Consider the following 22,183-nt stretch of genomic DNA (forward strand, 5'->3'; position numbering starts at 1 on the left):
TAATTTTTTTTTTAATCACCTGATGGACTTTTAAGCCAGAATTGTATTCTGAAGTAATAATTCAGAATGCAGAAACCTCTACATGAACCAAAGACTGAAAGCTGGTTAAATGGACATAAACAAGCTTAATGATAAAAGACAATCTGCTATTGAGTAGGGTTGGAGGGGTTTACTGGGAGTCTACAGGGAATTACACCAGATTCTGCCTTATTGAACAGTTTCATTAATGATTTGGATGGAGGAGGAAAAATGTGTAAAAAGGCATGCTAATAATCTGAATCACAGATATTAGATTGGGAGCAGTTATGAACATCATGGAATGATTTGAAAGAGCACAAGGTGCCCAAGAAATGTATGAAATATATCCAAGAAGTAAAAATGAAGCTTCATCCCAGAATAAGCCAATCTGGAACACACAGACACGTGTCTGTTTGGTGGACACCTCAGGGAAAGCAGAAACTTCCTAAGAGCAATGTTTGCAATTATTCTCTTTAATTTTGTCTGAAAGGAGGAGTGAAATGTAAAGCCCCCGTGAGGGTCTGGGAGTTGTGACAGACAAGGGATTCCAGTTGGACGGAGGTTCCTGCTGGGAACTTGCGAATTAGTGCCTTAAGTGGCCTCAGTGGTTTCTCTAACATTTCTGCAACATCTTGACCAAAAAAGAAAAAGTACTGCAAGAGACCTTAATCATCCACAAGTCCTGAAAGCTTCCTGGGAAAGAAACAAAAAAGAAATGGTTCCTCAGAACTTGAAGTGATACAGAAGCAGCCAACACTATCTGAATGGTGGATATTCCAGATTGGATCTGTTTAACCAAGGACTTGTCTAATAAGGAGCAACCCTCCATAACGATAATCATGGAAACACAGAATGGTTTGTGTTGGTAGGGACCTTAGGTATCATCTAGTTCCAACCTTGGCCACCTTTCACTTGACCAGGTCACTCAGAGCTCTGTGATCCTGAAGCTGATCTTGATATCTTAATTTAGGGTCTTGAAATTGAGTTGGGATTTTTTACTGAAAATAGAAGAATATTTTAATTTTGAAACAACTTAGCTATTGCAAACTGATCCCACAGATCAGTGCTTTAGATAGTCAGTTTTGAGCACACTGATATTCTGGCATTAACATGTGTCGATTAACAGAATGGCTGAACTTTTCATGAGCATCACAAATCTCAGTCCAACACCTCACCAACACTGAAAGGAGCAGGCTACAAGGCCCCAAAACCTCTCTTCTACTCTCCTGTCTCTGCAGGAAATCACAAATCCTGCATTTTGCTTACCACCAAGGGCTTTTGATGATCCTGGGCCTCACCAGGAGTACATTCAACCCACAAACCTTGTAAGAAATGAACTACAAAAAAACAAGCAAGCAAAAAAACCTGGAGGACAGTGAATTAAATTAGCTCAGGCAAGAGATTAGTATGCACCCCAAGCTGGCTTCAGAAAGCAGTTGGCACCACCAACTCAGAAATACTAGTGAAGAAGGAAAACAAGTGAAGAAGATCTCTGTCAGTGAATGGGAGCCCTCTGATCAGAGCAGCTGCTGGCAAACCCATGGTCTTGGGTGGGTGATGGGGAACAAGATTCTGGAAATTCTGTATAGACCACATCACCTGGGGCACAGATCTGCAAAAGGAAAAGTGCTATGGTGGGCCTGTGCTTCTTAAACTACAGTGAAGTTTAGAAGAAAAAGACAATTTATACCTTCTTAATCATGACAGCAAAGATGAATGCTGTTAATCAAATATTTTAATAATAATTGGAAGTTGCAGTAAAACTATTGAAGTTTGGGTTTTTTTCTTGGTGGTGGGGAACACACATTTCTTTCCCTGATGATGCTTTTAATACAGTTGAGCCACACTTCGTCCAAATTTTGAGTCTGAGGCAGACAGTGGGCATGGGAAACATCAGCCTAAATGAGAGACTTTTACTAGCATTATAAGCAAGCAAAGCCATGTTTTTATAAAGTGTTAAGCAGTATTTACTGTAGGGATTGCTCAATGTGCTCCCTGTGACTCTCCTAAACACCAACAAATGCTGAACAGAGGCACGTTTTTGCGATCCTCAGTTCTCTTGCACAGATCACTTTTTGAGCTGAATGAAGGCTTATTCAGTCAGCTCTTCTTGCAGTTATTCTTCTTTTTTTTTTTTTAGTTGTTTCTTAAGTGAAGTTGAAAACAATTTCATGGTGTTTTAATATCCCCAGAGCTTCCTCTTGATAAGTTACTTGAGCCAAAATTTGCCTGATGTTATTGAATGTCCCCATTGCATAAGCATGGGGAAGATTTGTGGTATAGGATGCTTTTTTCTGTTCTTTCTATGCCCTCAAATACTCTGTACTAAAAGGTCTCTCTCCCTTCTGGAGTTTCCCTGTGGTTAAGTGATGAAGAAAAGGGAACACTTTCTGCTGATGGCAACAGTCTACAGTTGCTCTCTGCACATACATCTTTTTTTTGACTAAATTAGCCTGATTTGGATCAGCAAAGACAGAATAAAGATTACACTGGACTGTGCTTCCACCATAGGGAGGCCAGTGCAAATGAGAAGAAACATCACCAGTCTAATAGCAATGACATTTTTGATGGGTAAATCCTGAGCAAGCATAGGCTAGAAAAGATTTCCAAAGCTGCCTAAAGAACTGCAACATCCTGACGGAGCCATCTACACTTCTCAAGCAGCCTCTGCATTTCCAGAGGCTGGAGCACAGACACAAAGACATGAATGGCCGTACTTTTCCTGTCTCCTACACAGCCAGGAGGATTCACACACGTTACAAGGTGCAGGACAGGACCGCAGTGACTTATTTTCATTACTTCATTTGGGAGGAACTAGTTCTACTCTATTCCATTTTGGTTCATTATAGCACATCCCTCATCACAGTCTCTGAGCATTTTCCAATGAGACATAAACAAATCACTAACGAGGATGTCATGTGGCTGCCTCTCCCATTTCATTTCCCAAAGGCCATGTTTGCTCTGTTTATCCTGCAGTTCCGAGTGCCTTTCTATGCACATTACATGGAAGGCTTCACAAAACTTATCTATGTGTATGCAACAACTTATCCCACAACGAGCCTATAGAAGTCTCATCAGCCATCTGGTATTTTTATTTCTCCAGGCTGAGAAAGCAATCATAGCTAATCCTCCTGCGAACTATGGAAGTCAAGTTTTATTTCTCACTTTTCTGGACCAATAACTCCTTACAGTCCAAAGTAGGCCAAAGACCCTAAAAATCTCTGTATTCCTTGACTCTTAAAGGACCCTAGTGCTAGGTGTCTGCCAGAACAAATGTGGTTCCAATCCAGAAGTACAAAATTCTCAGTATATCTGGTGAAAGATCAGATATGCTGCAGGAGAATCATTTCTTGCTGAACCCTGCAACTGATACATGTGTGTGCACTGAGTTTCCACAAACCCAGTGGGAAATCTGTGTGATGTTTTAGCACATGAAAATTGAAGTGGACATGTTTTTCAGTTGTCTGGAACAGAAGATGACATTTCACAAGGAATTCTTAGCTAAGGTGCCGCCTTGGGCAATTCTTGCTCCCTGGCAACATCCCCAGTCCTTGTGCCAGCCAAGTCCTTGTGGAACCAGCACAACAACTTGGATGAGGGAGCTGAACCACAAAGAATATAACTGCTGTTTTCCTGGTTTTCAACCAGGTGGGTTAGACTGGTTCAGCACAAACACCTGCAAGGGCAGCTACTGAAGTCAGTGTAAGCAGTTCTGCTGCTAAATGTCTCATCAACTAATCAGCACTGAAAGGTTAATGATCAAAGTCTTTACTTCTTAATTATGTTTTGCTGGCTTGGAAGGTAATGAATGCAAATCCTGAGAATTACTTCAAGGCTTCTTTCCAAAATGCATTAAGATAAACTATAATTCGTGTAACCTACTAATACATTTTAATAGAGAAAATTGAACCTTAACAAGCAACATACACATAATAAAGATATGAATGAACAAAAAAAAACAAACAAAAAACAACTTAAGAGTCCTACTCCAGAACACTACCACAATGACACTGACATAAATTGCTGCTTGGGGTCAGGCTGTATTTAGCATTTCTGAGGGGTGATGGATTTCCTCCTCTTGCTTAAACATCAACAGGCAAAAAATCACTCACCTAGTCTGGTGGGACCTTGCTCCCTTTGTTGAATGGACTGCACCATGTCTACAAGCCTTTCAGTCTCTTGAGGCACGTTCCACGAGATTTCTAGATTATTTTCCCTGGCATATTGCAGAACTGACACATGAATTGAAGTATCACCTGAAGCAGAAAGAGGAAAATAAACACTTTAAGCAGTGCATATGAATGCCTTAAAATAAATCTAAAGGATACCTTGTGCTTGTGATTTACATTAAGCACAACTAGACAGTGATTTTTCCATTGGTGTGTGAAAGCTGCATTTTCAATCAAAAGATCAAAACTGAACAATACCCATATGAAAAAAAATATGCAACTGCTGGAAACTGTTGATTTTCTGTCAGGAGTCAGCATGCAGTGTTTTACCCCAAATCAATTTGACCATGATTGGAGAATTTCACTTTATTGATCTCCAGTATTATTCCTTTTCCATTTTAAAATTGTCTAAACATCACTTTTTCTATGTGCACATTGTTTTGCACAAGCAGTAGTTTGATGTCCCATTTGTCAGGTGGGCCAAGCTCCCTGGATGACACCATTCCATGCAAAATTCCTTCTGTCATACATCACTGGAGTGACGTGCATGGGACATAGTGCATCCAGGGGGCTTGAGCAGTGCAAGCAAATGAAGAAAAATTCCAAGTTCTGCTTTCTTCTGACATCCTGGTTCTGATTATACATTATGTAAGAAGTATTAATAAAACTGTTAACTGAGAGTTGATATAGATAGTTATAAAATATCAGATTTGCAGAATTGAACCAGGTAACATATTGCTTATAATGATTGGTTGTATCTCCCCTCATGGCCTTAGAAGGACCACAATTAGTCTTTACCAATTTGTTGCAAAACATTTATGAATGAAGTTAATCATTGTTATTTCATCTATCCAAATGTTGCAGTCCTATATTGACCTGAATATTGGTTACCATCTACACTTTATAGTTTTTTCATGGAGGAGTATTTCATAGCTAGTTTATTGATGTCCTTTTGTTAATGATATAACATTTGCTATTACAGGCTTCAAAGATAAGGGAGACACCTGGACTAAAAAAAATTGCCTCTTTATTGTATAGTTTGTGTTTATTTCACTTGTCTTGCTTCTTTATATCATGTATGTATGCAATTTTCAGAATCAGAGTGTCTTCCATGTAGGATCTCTAAAAAATCCAAGTTATTCTACACATACAGAAATGCTATACCTTTCCTTTGTGAGCTCTCTAATCACCTCTTTTGGAAGCACAGGTATAACACAAACATGTCAAAACTCAGTGAGAAACACCACCAGTAACAGTAGCTGCTTCCTGGAAATGGTTTAATGCTGAATTGGAAAAGTACAATTCTAATTAAGAAAAATAATCCAGGTTTGTTAAATGCTACTGGGAAAACAAGGGATCCTGGGTAGCCCTTGCCATGTGGATGGACTTGGTACAACGGCACACAAAGACCAAAACCTTGCAGTCAGACCAAACCTGAAGCAAAACCCCTCTGAATTACCCATTCTGACCTGGACCAGAACTGAACCTGAGCTATTATTTTCAAGTATGTTGAACCCAATTCAGAACTGAACCAAAACTATGTATTTTCACTTTTCTGTCACAATAATATTTAAGTAAATCTCCATCCTGTGACAGAGACCCCTTGTCCTGCTTGGCACACACAGTATTTACATGGAAGTGCTCAACATCAAATGTCCAAGCTACTCCTCATCACACGACTCACAGAACTGGATGTCAAACCTGCATCTACCTGAACCACAAGAGCTTGATTTGGGAGGAAACTGAACTGTATCTGAACAAAAAACTTGACTAGCCTGATTTCCCCAATATAAACTTCAATCGGAATGAGTTATTTAAAAATAAAAATTGAAAAACCTGCGCTGAGGAGCTGCTTTGTCCTGTACAAGCAAAAGAACACCAAACATCTCCGTGTGTTTTAGTTAAAAGACAGGTACGTACTGATCACGACACTTTCAGTAAATGCCCGCACAAAGCTTTTCATTTCCTCGAACTCTGCTGCTCCAATATTGGAACTGCCATCCAGAAGAAACATGACATCCATAGGTTTGTTGCACAACTCTGAGGGTGGGGTGGAGGAAAAGGGAAGAAGGTTATTTTATACATGATAAGCAGAAGTAGCATCTGCTAATCTATGGGTAGGAGCAGAAAGGGCAGATACATTTGTATCTTGGGAAAACAAAGCAGGATAATGACAAGTTAAAACAGTAAGTGATGCCCCTTTAATGAAAGCCCTGAGATTCATATTCAGTGGGATGCATAAGTATTTCAACTCCTGCTTTTGAACTGATTTTATTTTACTCTCAGGGGACTAAAACGAAAACCAACAGCAAACAATGGCAACAAAAAAACCCCAATACGAACCAACAACAAACAAAACAGAAACAAATTAACAAAACCCAAAAAATAACTTCATCACCCCCGAACAAACAAACAAAAAAGCAATAAAAAAAAAGAAAAACCCAATGAAGACTTCAGGAAACAGAAAGTAAATTTTTGTATTATACTAGAGAAGAATAAGTGGTTTTCTCCTCCAGTCGATTTGAAAACTACTGTACTTTACTGACAAAAGAACACAAGAAATTCTGAGCCTACAGAAGGCTCACTGCAGGTCTGTGCAGAGTTCTGCTGAACTGGGGCAACATCTTCATCCTCCAGTGAAGACAGATAGTCCTTCCCTGGCATTTGGCCAACAAGATACCAAACCAGACACAGGGGCCCTTCAAATTTCATCAATTTGAGGGGTAAAGGGAAGAGATAGGACAGAGGAAAGAGGAAATTACACAGAAAATACATCCAAGTTTACCTATAATTTCGGTCCAACGTCTGTGAGAGCAGCATGACTGCAGCACTAATTCAGGTGCTTCTTCAATAAGTCTGTTATAACTATTCAAGATAATTGGGTTATTAGGTTGGCTGATCCTTCTGAGCTCTTGGATATTTGCACCAGGGGTTATGCCTATGGGAATAACATTTATGCTCCTGGGGGGTCGTGTGATAACATCCGTGGAAGGACTGGATGACACCATATATACCAAGCGAGGAACATCTTGCCTGCCCCCATTCGCTGTTGTAAATGTGTGTTTGGAAATATAATTGAGGGCATTCCCAGTGTTGGTAGCCTTCCCTCCTTGGAAGGGTATGCCCCTCACCTTCTCAATAATATCCTCCTTTGACTGCATTTCCCTAAAGGAATACTCCAGAGTGACAGTCTCTGAATACTGCATGATTGTAACATGAATATCGTCCCATCCCACGTTCATTCCTGTGACCACTTTCTCAATGAACTCCTTCACTTTATTGAAATTTTCCTCCCCCACATTGTCAGAGCCTTCCACAAGAAAAGCAATATCCAGCTTTTGGGGAGGGGGCTTTGCTGAAGAGGGTGATGGGGCTGTGGATCCCAGAGGGGGAAGTAGGACACCAGACATCGTTGGAGCGGATGTAGCCAGTAACAGAGGACTTTCTTCAGGTCCCAGTTCACAGAGACCATCAATGAGATCATCTCCCCTGTCCATTAGTTCTAAAACATTGCTCACTCGGTAGGATCTATTAAGTGGTGACTGCCTTTCAATGAACTTGACTTGCTCCACATTGATGTGGGGCCCGATCCCCACAGGTATTACTGCGATATCTCTGTTCTTCATTAGCTGGAGGATGCCGCGGACTTTTCCTGAAGACTTGCTTGCTATAAATAGCACTGCAATTCTGGCAGCATTGGTCCTTTCTGCTTTTCCAAACACGTGAAACACAGTGTATTTAAGGACTTCAGAGGCAGATGCTTCTTTATCACCAGTGTATTTTATGCCTTGGACAATTTTTCTCATCTGGGAATTTGTTTTAATGTCTTTAAGGCCAAGATAGATTGTGGGACCACCCCTATACACTAGAACTGACACTCGGATTTTCTTTTGGGAGATGTGGAGTTTCTTCATCACACCAATTACAAAAGACTTCAGCTGTTCAAAGTCCTCCTCTGACAGTTTATTGGAGCCATCAATTAGGAAGGCCAAGTCCATCATCTTGCTGCACGAGTATTCACTGGCTGGTCGCTCAATATCCTCCTCTGGAATAGGTGTTGTCAGTGTTAGGGTGCTCTCCACGGGCTCACAGGTTACACAGGTTAAGTTCTTCCCTTCACATAGACTACAAAAATTGGAGGCAACTGTAAATAATAATGCTTATAATAACACATCATCCACATATAATAAAAGAATGTTCATACAAAACCAATTAAATATCTCAAAAGCACAACAAAAATAAAGTATGACATGAAGGATTTTTTCCCCTCCAGTCCATTTCCCCACAACTCCCCTCAAGGTATTGTACAGTTAAATCCTACATGTTTATGCACGTTTGTCCTCACATCAGCCTTTGGCAGAATGTGTAAAATCCATGTCTGAAAACTGTCTAGGAAGCCACCAAGCATCAGTACAGATGCCTACAAGCTATTGGTGGACTGAACTGGTTAATCCTGTTTGTTTCATAAGGAAGCAAACCATGAGGCAAACTGGAGGTAGCCAACACAAAGTAAAATCCTAGAGTAGGAAAGATGTTTTAGCTCAGGAAAGACTCCGCACATTTTGTACAGGGGCCTGGTTTACCCAGCTTTTAACCTTGGTGAAATTAAGCCTTTTTTCTTCCTCTGAAGTGCTCTGAATTCCTGGGTTTTTTTCTTGACTTCATTTTGTTCTGAATACAACATTTAGCACATGTTTGTCCTCCATTGTTTTTTATGTCTCTTATCTTCCTGTTATTTACCATGATTTCTTTCAGTCCCTTTTCTCATATTAAATGGTTTATTTCCAATATTTCTACTCACCTCCATTTTTCCCTTTCTAGATCAGCTCCTATTTTTGTTTTCCCCCTCTGCCTTTTCCACTATTCACCCTTCTGTATCACTGTGAGCTTTTTCACTTCTGTCACCCTCCACCTTTCAGGAACTTGTTTATAATTCATCCACCTTTAGCAAGTCTTTCAAACTTCTGCCCTTCTGATTCCTGCTTGCATGATTCTCTTTATCTCCTTGAATCATAGAATCATTTGGGCTGGAAGGGACTCTTAGAAGCCATCTAGTCCAACCCTCCTGCAAAAGGCAGGGACATCTTCAACAGATCATGCTTCTCAGAACCGCATCCAGCCTGACCTGAAATGTTTCCCGGGATGGGGTATCTACTACCTCTCTGGGCAACCTATGCCAGTGTTCTACAACTCTCATTGTAAAAAACTTCTTCCTTATATCCAGTCTAAACTGGCTCTCTCTCAGTTTAAAATCATTACTCCTTGTCCTGTCAGAGCAGGCTCTGCTAAAAAATTTGTCCCCATCTTTCTCATAGGCTCCCTTTAAGTACTGAAAGGTCACATCAAGGTCTCCCTGGATAATTCTCCTCTCCAGGCTGAACAATCCCAGCTCTCTCTGCCTTTCCTCATAGGAGAGGTGTTCCAGCCCCCTGATCAGCTTCACTTATCAGAGTAAAGAACATGACTGTACTCAGACACAGGGTGGAACAGAGTCAGTCTATATGTTCTCCTTGTCTTACTGGACAGTTCAAGAAACAGAATAGGGAAAGGTTGTGAAAGAGCAAGGATCAAAGAATGCTTGTTTTCACTGCCAGAGAAAACCCGGGATGTATGAACTAAATGAGTCAATAATGGAAGAAGGTGCCATTTTCCAGGAAAATGCTTCACTTTACCCATGGCACCTTCATTTAAGTTCTCTTAGTTTAAGTGTTCTGTTCTCTTCAGGCTTATTGTAGTATCTTCCTAATTGCAAAATGCACAACTACTTCTGGCATTAACATACAGCAGCAGGAGATTTTTTATTTTAATCCTAATATGAACAAGGCTCTTCTAGTTTCCAATTTCCTTTGGATATTTGCTATGAAATTCATTTTTGTGCAATATTTTCTATTGTTTGTACAGATGGTGTAGGCATCTAAATTAGGTGACAGTTATGCAAAAGGATGTTTCCCTAGTGAGGTAAGTTTTCCTAATGTTCTGAAATCTTTTGTGAGCAATGGCCAGTGTATCAACATTTAAGATAAATTATTATTAAGGATTACAAAAATTAGAGAACAGAGACTCATTTATGGAGACTCTTTTTTGACCTTTTGATGGAATTCAAGGTTCTTTGTGTGTATTGTCAAAAAAAAATATATTTAATTTATCAGCCTTAGAGCTCAAGCCCTGGGTTTATAGCACGGACGTACGTGAGCTCTGGCAAGAGACCAGGAATTGGAAGTTTGTACCCACTTAGAGCTTCTGTGAGGTTCAGAGCACTTGGAGTTAAGGTGTTAGTTTGGCCTAATAACTGCTGCGGTTTCACAACTCACTTTCCATTAAATCTGATCAATTTACAGGATGGAAAAATCTCTTGTATTCACAGCATTATAAGTGACTGGTGAAAGTATCCATCAAGGGTCCAGACACCTGGAGAATGCCAAACTTTCAGACAATACATAATATGCCACAGGGCATTATACAGAATGCAAACAGTCTCTGCTGCACTGCAGCTGAGGGCCCTCATCCTGCTCAATGCACAGCACCCTGCACCCTGCCATGCATTCCATCACATTTGGAAATGCATGCATGCAGGATCAGAGTGCCTTAAAATCTTATGGATATTGGTTTTCCAGTAACAGTACACAATTCCAACTGCTAATAATCTCAGCAAGTTCTACACTGAGTGCACATTCAGAGCCCGCGCCATACACAGGATATTTTTTAGCGTTGGCAGAGGGAAAGAGTCTGACAACTTTATTGATGTTGAATCACACATTGCACAAAAAGAAGTGAAACATCTGAAGCCAGTAGGGCCACCTACACATGGGAAAAGGTCTTTTTTGAAAGGAATTTATGAATTTTAGTTCAGCTGACATCCTATAATCCCTACCGTTATTGAAAAACTTCAGCTTTGGGCTCTATGTGAAGGGGAATTGATGTAAAAAGTGGCTTCCAAGCTTCTCTGTCAGTGATATATTTAAAGTTACACCCATAAACTTATTAATGTGGATGTACTTCACCCCTGTCCCTTCATCCCACTCAACATTCACTGCATAAACCCATCATACCAAGATTGACAGCGCTGTAGATCATCTCTGTTCAAAACTACTCTCCTTCCATGTGGGATCTTGTCATCTCCAACTGCACACACGGGACAGTCTTCTGGACTGACACAATCCAGGGACAGTTCATCAAGTATTTTCCCTGTTTCAAAATAGCACATCAGTAAAAAGATGCCAATTTTCACAAATTTTAAAACTAATCGTTGCACTAAAAACATATTGACTCTTCTCAGGTGGACTCAAACCTTCTGAACACTGTGTTTGGTTTTATGGCCACTGCCAGCTCAACACAGAGCAGTATCTCCTTCCTTCATAATGGTTTTTATTTAGATATTGGAAGTACTTAACCTGGTGTATAACCTGCAACAGCCAGCACCACATGGAAGGTGAACATATCTTTAGAACAAAACAGGGGAGAAGACAGGAGAAAATGGCGTTTCCCTTTGTACATGTGTATTGTTTATTTCTCCCCCTATCCCTTACCTCATTCTGGTCAGAGACACCAGGGCCCAGAATAGTTATTTTGGTTCTTAAAATACCTTTTTTCTTTGCCTTCATGTCTTCTTGCTCTGTCTTTAGGAACAATTTATCTGAGTTTTCGCTTTCCTTTCGGCTCTTGTTTTGCACTCTTTCTCTTTCACTCCATCTTTCCTCTCCCTGCCCCATATTTACTGTATTTTTTTCCTTTCCCTTTTCTACGAGATAGTTGTTGGGAACAGTTAAGCTGGAAGCTCAGGCTCACAGGGGATGCCTGCTGGGCACTCTCAGGAGCATCTTGGAGGTATTAAGCCCATCAAGGCAATGGGTTTCCCCCACTGTCATAGCTGCTCTGAAGGAGAGTATTTTATTCATACCCTACTTTAATCACATAGCCAACAATCTCTGTTGCCACACAGCCCCTAATCCTCCTATCCTCCTTTCCTATCCACCTGTTCCCATCTTCTCTTGTTCTTGCTGGTAGTGTTTCATCCTCCTCTTTTAGGCACCACTTCATGCCCTCCCCCATACTGTGCTCATTTCACAAACTCAAACCAAGATGATCAACCATCTCCCTACTTAGGTAGTAAGAAATTGTGGTGAAAACACATCAGTAAGCCTGTCAAGCAGAAGAAAAAGATAAGTAACTGTTTAAGTAAAGTAAAAGATGAACTTACCTGCAGGACAGCGTACATGGCATCCTTCCACACACTGCAGAGGACACTCCAAAGGCTGTGGGTGTTGGCACGTTGTAGGACAAGCAGGCCCACAGCTGTTATATCTCCATTCACACTGATAGTCTAATTCATTTTTATTCAGGTCCTCACAGCTTTGTGCTATGCAGGGAAAGAATCAGAGGCAAAAAATGTCAAACCAGAGTATTTATTCACCATGCCTCTCAGAACTATGACACCAAGTGTCATATAACGTGGACCACATATTCCTAGAAAAAACCCAAATATTTCCACCTATAAACAATTTTTATTTATTTATTTTTTTACTACATGCAGGGCAGGTCACTTCTTCACACTTGCATCTTTTTTTACATAATGAAGTACTTGCTCTAGACCAGAGATATTTGGGTTTGATAACTGCAAATGCAAAAACTCCACAAACTTTAAGCTTTAATTAATGCACACATATATATATATGTGTTACAGAGAACATTTCTCTAGATTTGTTTGCACCACACATTATGGCATCCTCTAACTGATGGAATGGAGTTTTGAGGTACACCTCTGAACAAAAATAGAAAATGGAGTGGAAATGCCAGCGTGAGCTGCCAGTCCAGTCCCATTAAGGTGAAGTCCTCTGGACATCCGTGGAAGCAGAGCTAAGTCTGACCAGCTTATCTGAGCCAAAATCCTGAACCTTTTCACCCAGTTCTTCCTCATGTACCCAGTACTTACGGCACAGGGTCTGTGACCTCCAGTGAACAGCGACCCCTTTCTGTGCACAGACATGAGCGTAGGCTGCAATGGTGTCACAGAAACAGGCACAGTCCCCAATAGATTCACAAGCACAAGTGTCATACATGCAAATGTCTATGTAGGGCTCGGGATTCACCTACAAAAGAGAAACATGGGGCACAGTACACTCAGTGGTTCCCCTCATCTCCTTCCTGTAGACGTATTTAACCTTCAGATGGTTTGGGTGCTCCACTTGTCAAGAGTTGAGGTGCCACATAAATCAGTGCTGATATTCCTCCTGATGTCAGCAAGACCACGCCCTCAAAGTTGCTATATAAACTGCAGTTTGTTGTCTCTTACTATTCCCCATATGAAACAATTTTATATGTTTTTAGGTCTCATTCCCATCCCTCTTGTGCAGCACCTTGGGTATTACATTAGCTCAGCACCCCCTTCCCTCAAGTCTCAACCCTTATGTTTCACTTCATGTGCCAGTCTCTGGGCTGTACAGTAAAATCTCCCTCAGTTACTCTATAGCTTACTCCCACGTGGTATTCTGCATTTTCCCAGGAAGCATCAGCTACAGGACAGGATGAGAGATGAGAACCCGAGTCAGCCTCCTCCAAGTCCCACGTGCTGTCAGCACAACCACACCTTTCCCCTTAGCTATAACCAATGTCAGCACAGACCACACAGAATTGAAGAATGTGAAACACGACTCAATACTCACAAATTTTTTGCATTCTTTGAAGAGATCTCCAGACAAAATGCTGCATGATGTTTCTACCATCATCTGCTTCACTATGTTTCCATTACACAGTGGAGACATCAAGGTCTGTTCCAGGTTGGGCTTAATATTGTAAGAGACAACAGAGATTGCATTAGCCTTGCCTTTAAGACCTCAGTACTCCTCAAACTGAAGCAAGAGGCTCACTAGCAATTTTTCATGACAAAGGTAATTGTTTCTTTGAGTAAAGTTTCAACTTGTTGTACAACCCGCACAGATCCTGCCATGGTAGAATGCAGAGCAGAGTAGATCACCTCCTAGATTTTCTCCAGCTTTTACTTGTACACTGCAGTTTTAACTTAGACATTTTGTTGACAGTAAGACACTCTGTACCAAACACTCATCCTGAAAAATGATCACCCACATCTCTGCAGAAGGTCAACAAGGTTCGAAAATATGACCAGACTTTAGTAGACAATATCCAAGGCCACTGTTGAATGGTTCAGTAGTCTCTCTCTCTTTCCCATTTAATTTATCTAAGAGCACAGAGCACTAGCATTGACATGGCATTTATCACTGTGACACTCTACAGGTTCTGTCCTGTGCCTGTTACACTGAAATGAGAAGCTGCTCCTTCTCAGTCTTACTCCTCAGTACTGCAAATTCCTCTGTGCTCCAACCAACTCACATGAACAGTGACATTCAGCATTCAACAACACTGTGGCTATGTCACACTTGCACATAATTAGCAAAGTAACCCAAAAGATTTCATGTGATCAAGAATAAATGTTTCATTTCAACTTTCTGATCATTTAAATATTTTCTTAAAAGATCTAAGAAAGGCTTTTTTTCTTCCCCCCACCCTCCTCTGACCATTTAGACAAATTTTCAAGAAAAAGTTTTTAGCCTTAAAAAGCATCAGCTGAATGAGATGCTTCATTTTACAATGTCAAAACAAGTTGTCTTCAAGCTGCTTCCTCACATTTTTTGATTTGGAAATACTATGGGTTATTATTATCATTTGCCAGCTCAATATAAATTTATTACTCAGTTCCATTCTTTCAAAATTCTGTATTTGGAAAAGAGAACACAGATTCTCATGTGTAATTTAATTAGTACCCTATGAAATCTCCAGCACTGGGACATAGACAACACTTCCAGATAGCAGGTACCCTGCCCAAAATTCAGATGCAACCATAGATGGCAATAAAGTCTCATGTCCCCTCTCAATATCCTGCTCTTTCTGATCAAGCCATTCCAATTTTAAAACAATAACTGAATGCTCTTTAGAAAAAGAATGAGAAGCAAATAGAAAGAAATTAACCTAAGTATTCTGTTGTTTGTAATGGACAAACTAAGATTTGGGATATAGAAATTTGGGTAGGAAAATATGAAATTTTTATCTGAATTCCCCGTGACTGAAACTTACAGCTGGTTGTCTTCAGGTTAAACTGTAAAATGAGATTTCCAGTTATACCCTGATTTCAAGCATCTGGGTTGGATAACTCTCTGAACAGACCCATACAGATTGGCTGTTTTGACAGTCACCTGAAGCCAGGCAACACAGTAGCATTGTGTAAGTTAATTGATCTCTTATCAGATTTCAAAAAATAACATTATTTGGCAAAAACATGGGGAAAGGAGTTAATTTCTACTTATCCTTTCAAACCTCTTTGCCCACTCCTGAGTGATACTGTAAACCCACATTAATTAGTTTTCACAGTTCATTCACACTCACCTTTTCAACATCAGCACAGGATGGATTAACTTTCCAAGAATTCCCAAAGTCAACTGGATCTACTTCAAGATGTTCACTGCTGCTGGTCAAATCATTGTTTTGGATTCCATCAAAATTTCCACACAGACCACACACTTGATCCTTGCAGGGAAAAAAACACAAAACACATAAATCTTCCATCTGTACACTGGCTTAGGGTTGTGTTGAGAAGTCTTTTTAGCCTAGAGCTTTAATGCCATGAGGCTTAAAAGCTGAATTACCCAGGGTCTTGCCAAGTCCACTAAAATAGACATGGTCTTTCACAGAAAAGTTTAGCTCTTGTTCCCATTCTGCTTAGCTGAAAGTAGGACCACACCGTCCCCAGAAAGCAAGACAACTCCAATCAGCAGTGCCTGCTGGCTGTACTTGGAGTATGGCCCTACAATCCCATTTTATTTCTGGAGATGACAGTCCTCAGGAATCTGGCTCCTTACACTGCTCTTCCTGAATACAGAAGAAATCACTCAAGGCACAGTTATTCTGAGGCACCTCAGCATTCAGCCTTTCTGTCATAGCTCATCTCCAACGAGCCAGGATTTACACCTCACAATTGAACTACCAGGAAAGCAAGGCAGTCTAATGGTATTACCAAAGAAAAGCCTTTATTTTCAAGCAAGTGCCCAATACTCCATGGAAATCTATCAGCAAGTCTGCATTTAAAAAAAAGAATGCTGTTCCCCAGAGAGAGGGTAAGGGCATTCTTTAGCGAGAATACGAAGAAAAGCAAAAAACACTTACTTGGAAATTGCCTTTTAAGATAACAGAGACTCCCATGGCCAGATCCCAGGTCACACTGATGCTCTTGCCCAGTAAAATGATGTAATAACGGCCAGACTTCATGACTTCTAAATTATTTTCATCATTAGGAGGTATCTTGATGTTCACCTGAGCAAGAGAAGCACATTGTGCTATCAACAGTGGCTCTAGTTACTATTTCAAGTCCCAGTGGAACACGTGCTCATAGGTTAACAGGTACTTTCAAACATGCTGTTCTCTAGAGAGTTCTCACACACTATCCAGATGCTCCAGAGCAAAACAGAAAATTGGGATACAAGTGCAGTATTTCAATCTCATCCCGTTTCTATAATTTTTGGATGTGGTCCCTTGTGCTCCCGGGATATAACATACACTCACCACAAATACTGACACACAGTGAGAGCAGTGAGGGCTGATGAAGAAGACAGGGTATTCCTAACTAATGATCAGTTTAGTATTTGGTCAATGGTTCACTGAATAATTGCGTGTTGGTTTTTAGTTTTTTGTTTGTTGGGTTTTTTTTATATTTCATCTTTTTAGGAAACTAATTCTGTGCTCCTGAGGGCTGGCAACAACTAAGGGACTGGCTAGGTTTGAGTTTAATAGGAACTAGAAAAACCACATGCATCAGTGGCTTCTGAAGGACCAGAGTCTGATCTTGAAGTCAGGAAGAACTTTCTTCCCAACTCTACACCAACAGGAAAAATCCAGAGAGATTCCTTTCAGCGTATCTTCATTTTTCCATCGCTTTCCCTTCCCCTGTGACTATTTCTCTTCCATCTGGCTGCAACTTCACTGCCTCCAGCTTCTAAGAATTTAAGAAATTAATTTAAAACACTTTCTTTCACACCATAATCCCTTTTCAGTGGGTACTCTAATAGAATTATTAACCACATTTGGAAAGAAAAGTCTGGCACAGCTGTTACTTTAGCACCATTAATGCATTAACTGTTTAATTGTGAAAGAGGCAGACAAAAAGTTTCAATCAATACAATCAAGGGAGAAAGAGGAGCCCACAAACTATTCATCCACTCCCTAGTTTGAGGGAGAAATATTTCCTTATTCCACTATTCTTTCTTGCTCAATTCGGCAAAAGCTCAGCAATGAAATTCAGTTCTCTTCATCTCTGAGTTATCATCAGAAACTTTTAACCCCAAAGAAGACAGTTCACATCTTCCATGGATCTCCTAAGAAGGGCCTTCAATGTTTTTAGAGGAGAACATGTTAAAAATATTTAGGTACTGGAAGTTCTTTAACCTTCTCCTATGTCTCATGTATGACTACACAGCCTAGTCACTTGGTTGCTTCTAGAGCAGCTTTTGTCGTTCCAAACTCAGGTAAAAAACAGAGGACAAAGTTGAGCTGGGAGGTTGACCTACATTACAAAATTTCTATGTTTATGGAGGTTTTTTTCCCAACCATGAAGTCCAACTTTTGACCTTGCAAACTGGTAGATTTATTTCACAAATCTTGGCCAAAATTATTTCACAATTTTTTTTGTAAATGTCAGCCAGAACTGTTAACATATATATACTTCAATTTAGTCCCCATTTACCTAAAATTAGAAGCTGCTCTCAAAACAGATCATCTTAAAACAATGCTATTTGGAAACATTTTAATGGAAAAAAAATAGTCAATACCTGGGCTTGCTTTTAAGGATTCTTGTGAAAAAGAATGCAGGAAGTCATCACTGGGTGAGAATTTGCCTAAGAGTTGTTTTCCCTTGATCTCTATTTTGTTATTTCTAGGCAAACTTGTTCTAGATACTGTTACACTGAGAATTAAACTCTCTAAAAAGACAACTAAAAATTCAGTAGGGTTGTGTGGACAGTGTAGCAATACAGATCCAGCTCCTGCAAGGACAGGCTTTCTCAGGAACCAAACACCCTCTGTTGCTGGACTCACGGGATGCTGAATCACCTCCTGCCTTTTCTGGCCCTTTCTTAGGTGTCCAAATGGAAGCACAGCTTTTCTGAAGATCTGTCACCTAAAGAAACTTTCAGACAAAGCCTGACTTGATGGAGTGATCCCTGTACTGCTACTCACCCTCAACCAGGCAGGGAATTCTTTAGCAGTAAAAATAAAGAATTGGGTAATCAATATGTCCTATGTTCATTCCTCCAGCATCCCAAAGCCTACATGGATCATATGCTGCCAAGACGCCCTGCACAGACACTGTCAGTAATGGGCATGTTTTCTGTCTTCCTGTCAAGGATCAGTGGCACTTTGCAGGCAATTCAAAACCTGGTACAGCTTTGTCTGTTAACTCAAAATAAGGCAAATGCAGAGTGGTTTCACATTTCACTGGGAATATTCTTGCAAATTCTCTGGTGCAGATGCCAGTTCAGAGCACAGGACTTCTGAAAATGGAGCGATTGAAACACTATAATCCACTGCAGCTCTTCAGTGTTTGAACACAGAGGGCCTTAATTGTTGCAGTGCTCAAGGCAAAGAGCTGAGTGAACTCTGCCCTCTGGAAAGCTTGTTTCCTGCTGTGGGGGGACATGGGAGATGGAAGCGATTCTTGGTCAGTTCTTCAGTGTTTGTGGGTAGGAAAGGGGAGGAAAAAGAAGAATCCAGGCATCTGGATATTCCATCTGGCAATTTAACATTCTGCATTATCAACTCATTTGAGCCGTGACTTCTTTTTTTTACTGTGTGCTCAGTCCTTCAGATTGCTAAATTAGGTCTGATGTTTTACTAGTTATGGGTCAGTGACTGGGTTGTCCAGAGAGGTTGTGGCTGCCCCATGCCTGGAGGGGGCCTAGATGAAGGTGTCCCTGCCCACAACAGGGGGGTTGGAACTAGGTGGTTTTAAAGGTCCCTTCCAACCCAAACCATTCTGTGTGAGATAAATTTGCTGGCATCAAGGAGAAATACCAAAATGGCATTATACCTCTTGGAGTAAAATGGGTCATTATAATCCTCCTAATCTTTCCATTTTATGATCAAGAACCCCTGAGCACGAGGTCATTTATGCCTCATATCTTACTAAACAATCTGAAATTCTTCTCCCAAAAAAAAGGAAAAATGAAAGCAAGAGAAAAGAAGCATACATACATTTCCATTAAACAACTCTATTTCCCCTCCTCCATACAGAAGGATAACTCTTTTGCTGCACTTTTCTCCAGTGAAGCCACAACCTTCATTTGCAATTAGTATCCTGAATGTTCCAGAGTCATCCCTGCAGAAATCCTATCAGATAAAAAATAAATCAATGAGTCAGTAACATGGTACATTTTAAAAACACGTACAGAGAAAAACACCTAGAGCAAACAGAAGCCTCAGATAACACCCTGTGTAATCTTGGCCAATAGGATATATGTTGGCACGTCCAATATTCCCATATTCATTTATTTTGTGCTTAGCCTTGATATTCATGAGGTCCATCCCTGAATACACAGATATTATTTGATTTACAAGACTCTACAGCTTCAGTGCTAAAATTAAAATACAAATCTAGAAGGTTAGGTTAGAAAGAAGAATTAGGAAGAAATTTGCACAGTCTTGAGTCAAAAGTTTGATACCCACGCTTTTCTACCTGTACGTGAAAAATAATTACAAGAATGCCAACCTATTTCTTGGGGAGCAATGATGTATCGTAATATATTGTTTTTCTTTTCTTTGTGAGGTCCATCTCTCCTCTTTGCTGTGAGGGAAATGGATATTTTCAATGTACTCCAAAAGGGCTGGTGCATGGAAGAGGACAGTGACTGTGCCGGAGGGAAAGAGCAGAGTCTCTGTTCTGGGGGAATTTAGGGAAGGTTTACTGAGCATTCCTTGTCCCAGTCAGACAGTAAGCCACTACAACAGGATAGAGAGTCTAGTGGAGAATGAGGAAAAATTGATTTTTTATGGATATCCACAATTCCATGTTAGAGATGAGGTTCAGACAGCTCTTCTGTCATAAGGTTTGTGACTGCCAGCTAGACAAGTGACAACATAAATTTCTATACAACAAAATGCAATCTTCAAAATTCTCAAGACATCTTTGAAGTCTGAAAGCTCTACTCTCCCCTACCATCCACCTGGCTCACTAATTAAAATATTTTACTGTGATTTATCCCAACATTGGCCTTCTCACCTGATGTAAAACACCTGTATATTATCAGGCAGCTTTAGCATTTGACATGTTCTTACCTGAACTAATACATACAGACAGTTTCCTGGAAACTTGTATTTCAGTCCATCAAATGTCAAGTAATGAGCTGTGCCAATAACAGTGCAGGTGCCATCACACAAATTTTTGGTGCACTCCCACTTCCGACCCTGGCACACACTGTGACAGAGAGAACAAGTCAGTGACAATTATCATTATTGTAATGTATATAATAAACAACAAAAGGCAAGGTGCTTTAGGCAAAGTGAAAGTGCCACAGTTTCTGCCCCCAGGAGCTCACTACTACACACCAGATGAGAGGCTCTCTCATCAATATAAATTAGCATATGTCAGCATTGGGTGTATAAATCCAAATTATGCATTAATGTTAAGTGAATAAGGGATATGTTTCTCTGTTTCTTAAAAACTGCATGTAGGAATACGAGCTTTTTGAATCTCCCTATTTCAAAAAGTGGCCTGGACAGGCCTCCTTTGGAGTAATATTTTGTAATATCATTAACATTTTATTTTGGATATGCTGCTGTGCTTCAAGTACCATTTCAGAAAAACAGGGCACCAGCTCTGTCTATTTGCCCTTTTCCAGAGATATCTTGGAGGACCACAAGCCTTGCTACAGAAGCTGAAGGTATGAAAGGGGATCTTTCCCTCAGCACCCAAAGGCTTTTGATCAGTGACATAAATTGATTTGGTAACTAGCAAGAGACTGAGCAAATAAAATAAAAACCAAGGTCAATCAAATAATAGGACTTTAATAACATAATAAGCAATATCTTGCTTGAGGGTGGCAAAACATTCGTCTACTAAACACTCTATGAATGCAGATGGACACCATCGGTGCCCCAGGAATTTTCTAATCAAGTTCTGAAAGGGCAGGGAAAGGGGAATTTTATCTGTGCTTTACAGAAATAAAAACTCAGGGATAAAGAACCTGAAATACTTTCCCAAGATCAAACTGCTACCCAAAGAAAAACCAGGCACTGAACTGAGTTCTTCAGTAATGCCTTAACCCAAACATAAGCGTTGTTTAATCTTGGTAACATTTCACATTATAACAAATATTCTGCAATACATTTTCCTCAACAAATGAAACTTCAGTAATATGAAACCTATTACACCCTCTGACATTAATTCTCTGCTAATAGTTAGAGCAAGACCAAGGTTTTTTCTATATGTGCACGGGCAGATTATAAGGTACGTAGCGGAACAAAATTCAGATTAGCAGATTCCTGCTGTGTGCTTCTTCCTAAGTGTTACTCCAAAACTTTCATTGAGCTCTGCAATGAATTCCCAATACATTGCATAACAAAAGTTTTGCCACTGGCTTAGGCTTGGAGACATTCCGTTGTTCATGAATTAGGGCCTCCCATATGTCAAGCTGGATGTAAACGCCAAATCTGACACCTCTGGCTCATATATTGCGTTTGCAGGTGTTCACATCTGGCTAAGAACAAGTGAGAATGAGAACTCCTGCAACAGCAGTACAAAAAGCAAAAACAAAAGGAAAGGAAGATCTGACCTCCAAAATGCAGACTCTCAATTCTTATTAATTCTCAAAGCAACAGTAATTTCCTATATCACTTTCTAAATGACATTTGACTTGATATTTGCTGAGAACTATCATGAAACTTTTCAAAGACACATAGTTCAAAAAAGCCCTAGTGGCATTTTTGAGGGACCCTATTTCCAA

At 40.2% G+C, this 22,183-nt stretch overlaps 1 protein-coding gene across 1 annotated transcript in view; it reads right to left on the reverse strand.

Annotated features, from left to right (window-relative positions):
* The window catches only part of VWF (von Willebrand factor), a 131,219-nt gene that overhangs the window by 53,432 nt on the left and 55,604 nt on the right, over nucleotides 1-22,183 (reverse strand). The window contains exons 20-30 of the mRNA XM_027665954.1: nucleotides 20,517-20,655; nucleotides 19,437-19,571; nucleotides 16,359-16,505; nucleotides 15,582-15,722; nucleotides 13,847-13,966; nucleotides 13,117-13,273; nucleotides 12,385-12,543; nucleotides 11,237-11,372; nucleotides 6,973-8,312; nucleotides 6,108-6,227; nucleotides 4,131-4,274 (exon numbers count right to left, since the gene is read on the reverse strand). Coding sequence (XP_027521755.1) covers nucleotides 4,131-4,274; nucleotides 6,108-6,227; nucleotides 6,973-8,312; nucleotides 11,237-11,372; nucleotides 12,385-12,543; nucleotides 13,117-13,273; nucleotides 13,847-13,966; nucleotides 15,582-15,722; nucleotides 16,359-16,505; nucleotides 19,437-19,571; nucleotides 20,517-20,655 — 2,738 coding nt within the window. The remainder of the gene's footprint in view (nucleotides 1-4,130; nucleotides 4,275-6,107; nucleotides 6,228-6,972; nucleotides 8,313-11,236; nucleotides 11,373-12,384; nucleotides 12,544-13,116; nucleotides 13,274-13,846; nucleotides 13,967-15,581; nucleotides 15,723-16,358; nucleotides 16,506-19,436; nucleotides 19,572-20,516; nucleotides 20,656-22,183) is intronic.

The sequence above is a fragment of the Corapipo altera genome, unplaced genomic scaffold, assembly GCF_003945725.1.
Source record: "Corapipo altera isolate COAL_440 unplaced genomic scaffold, ASM394572v1 249, whole genome shotgun sequence".
Classification (NCBI taxonomy): Eukaryota; Metazoa; Chordata; class Aves; order Passeriformes; family Pipridae; genus Corapipo; species Corapipo altera.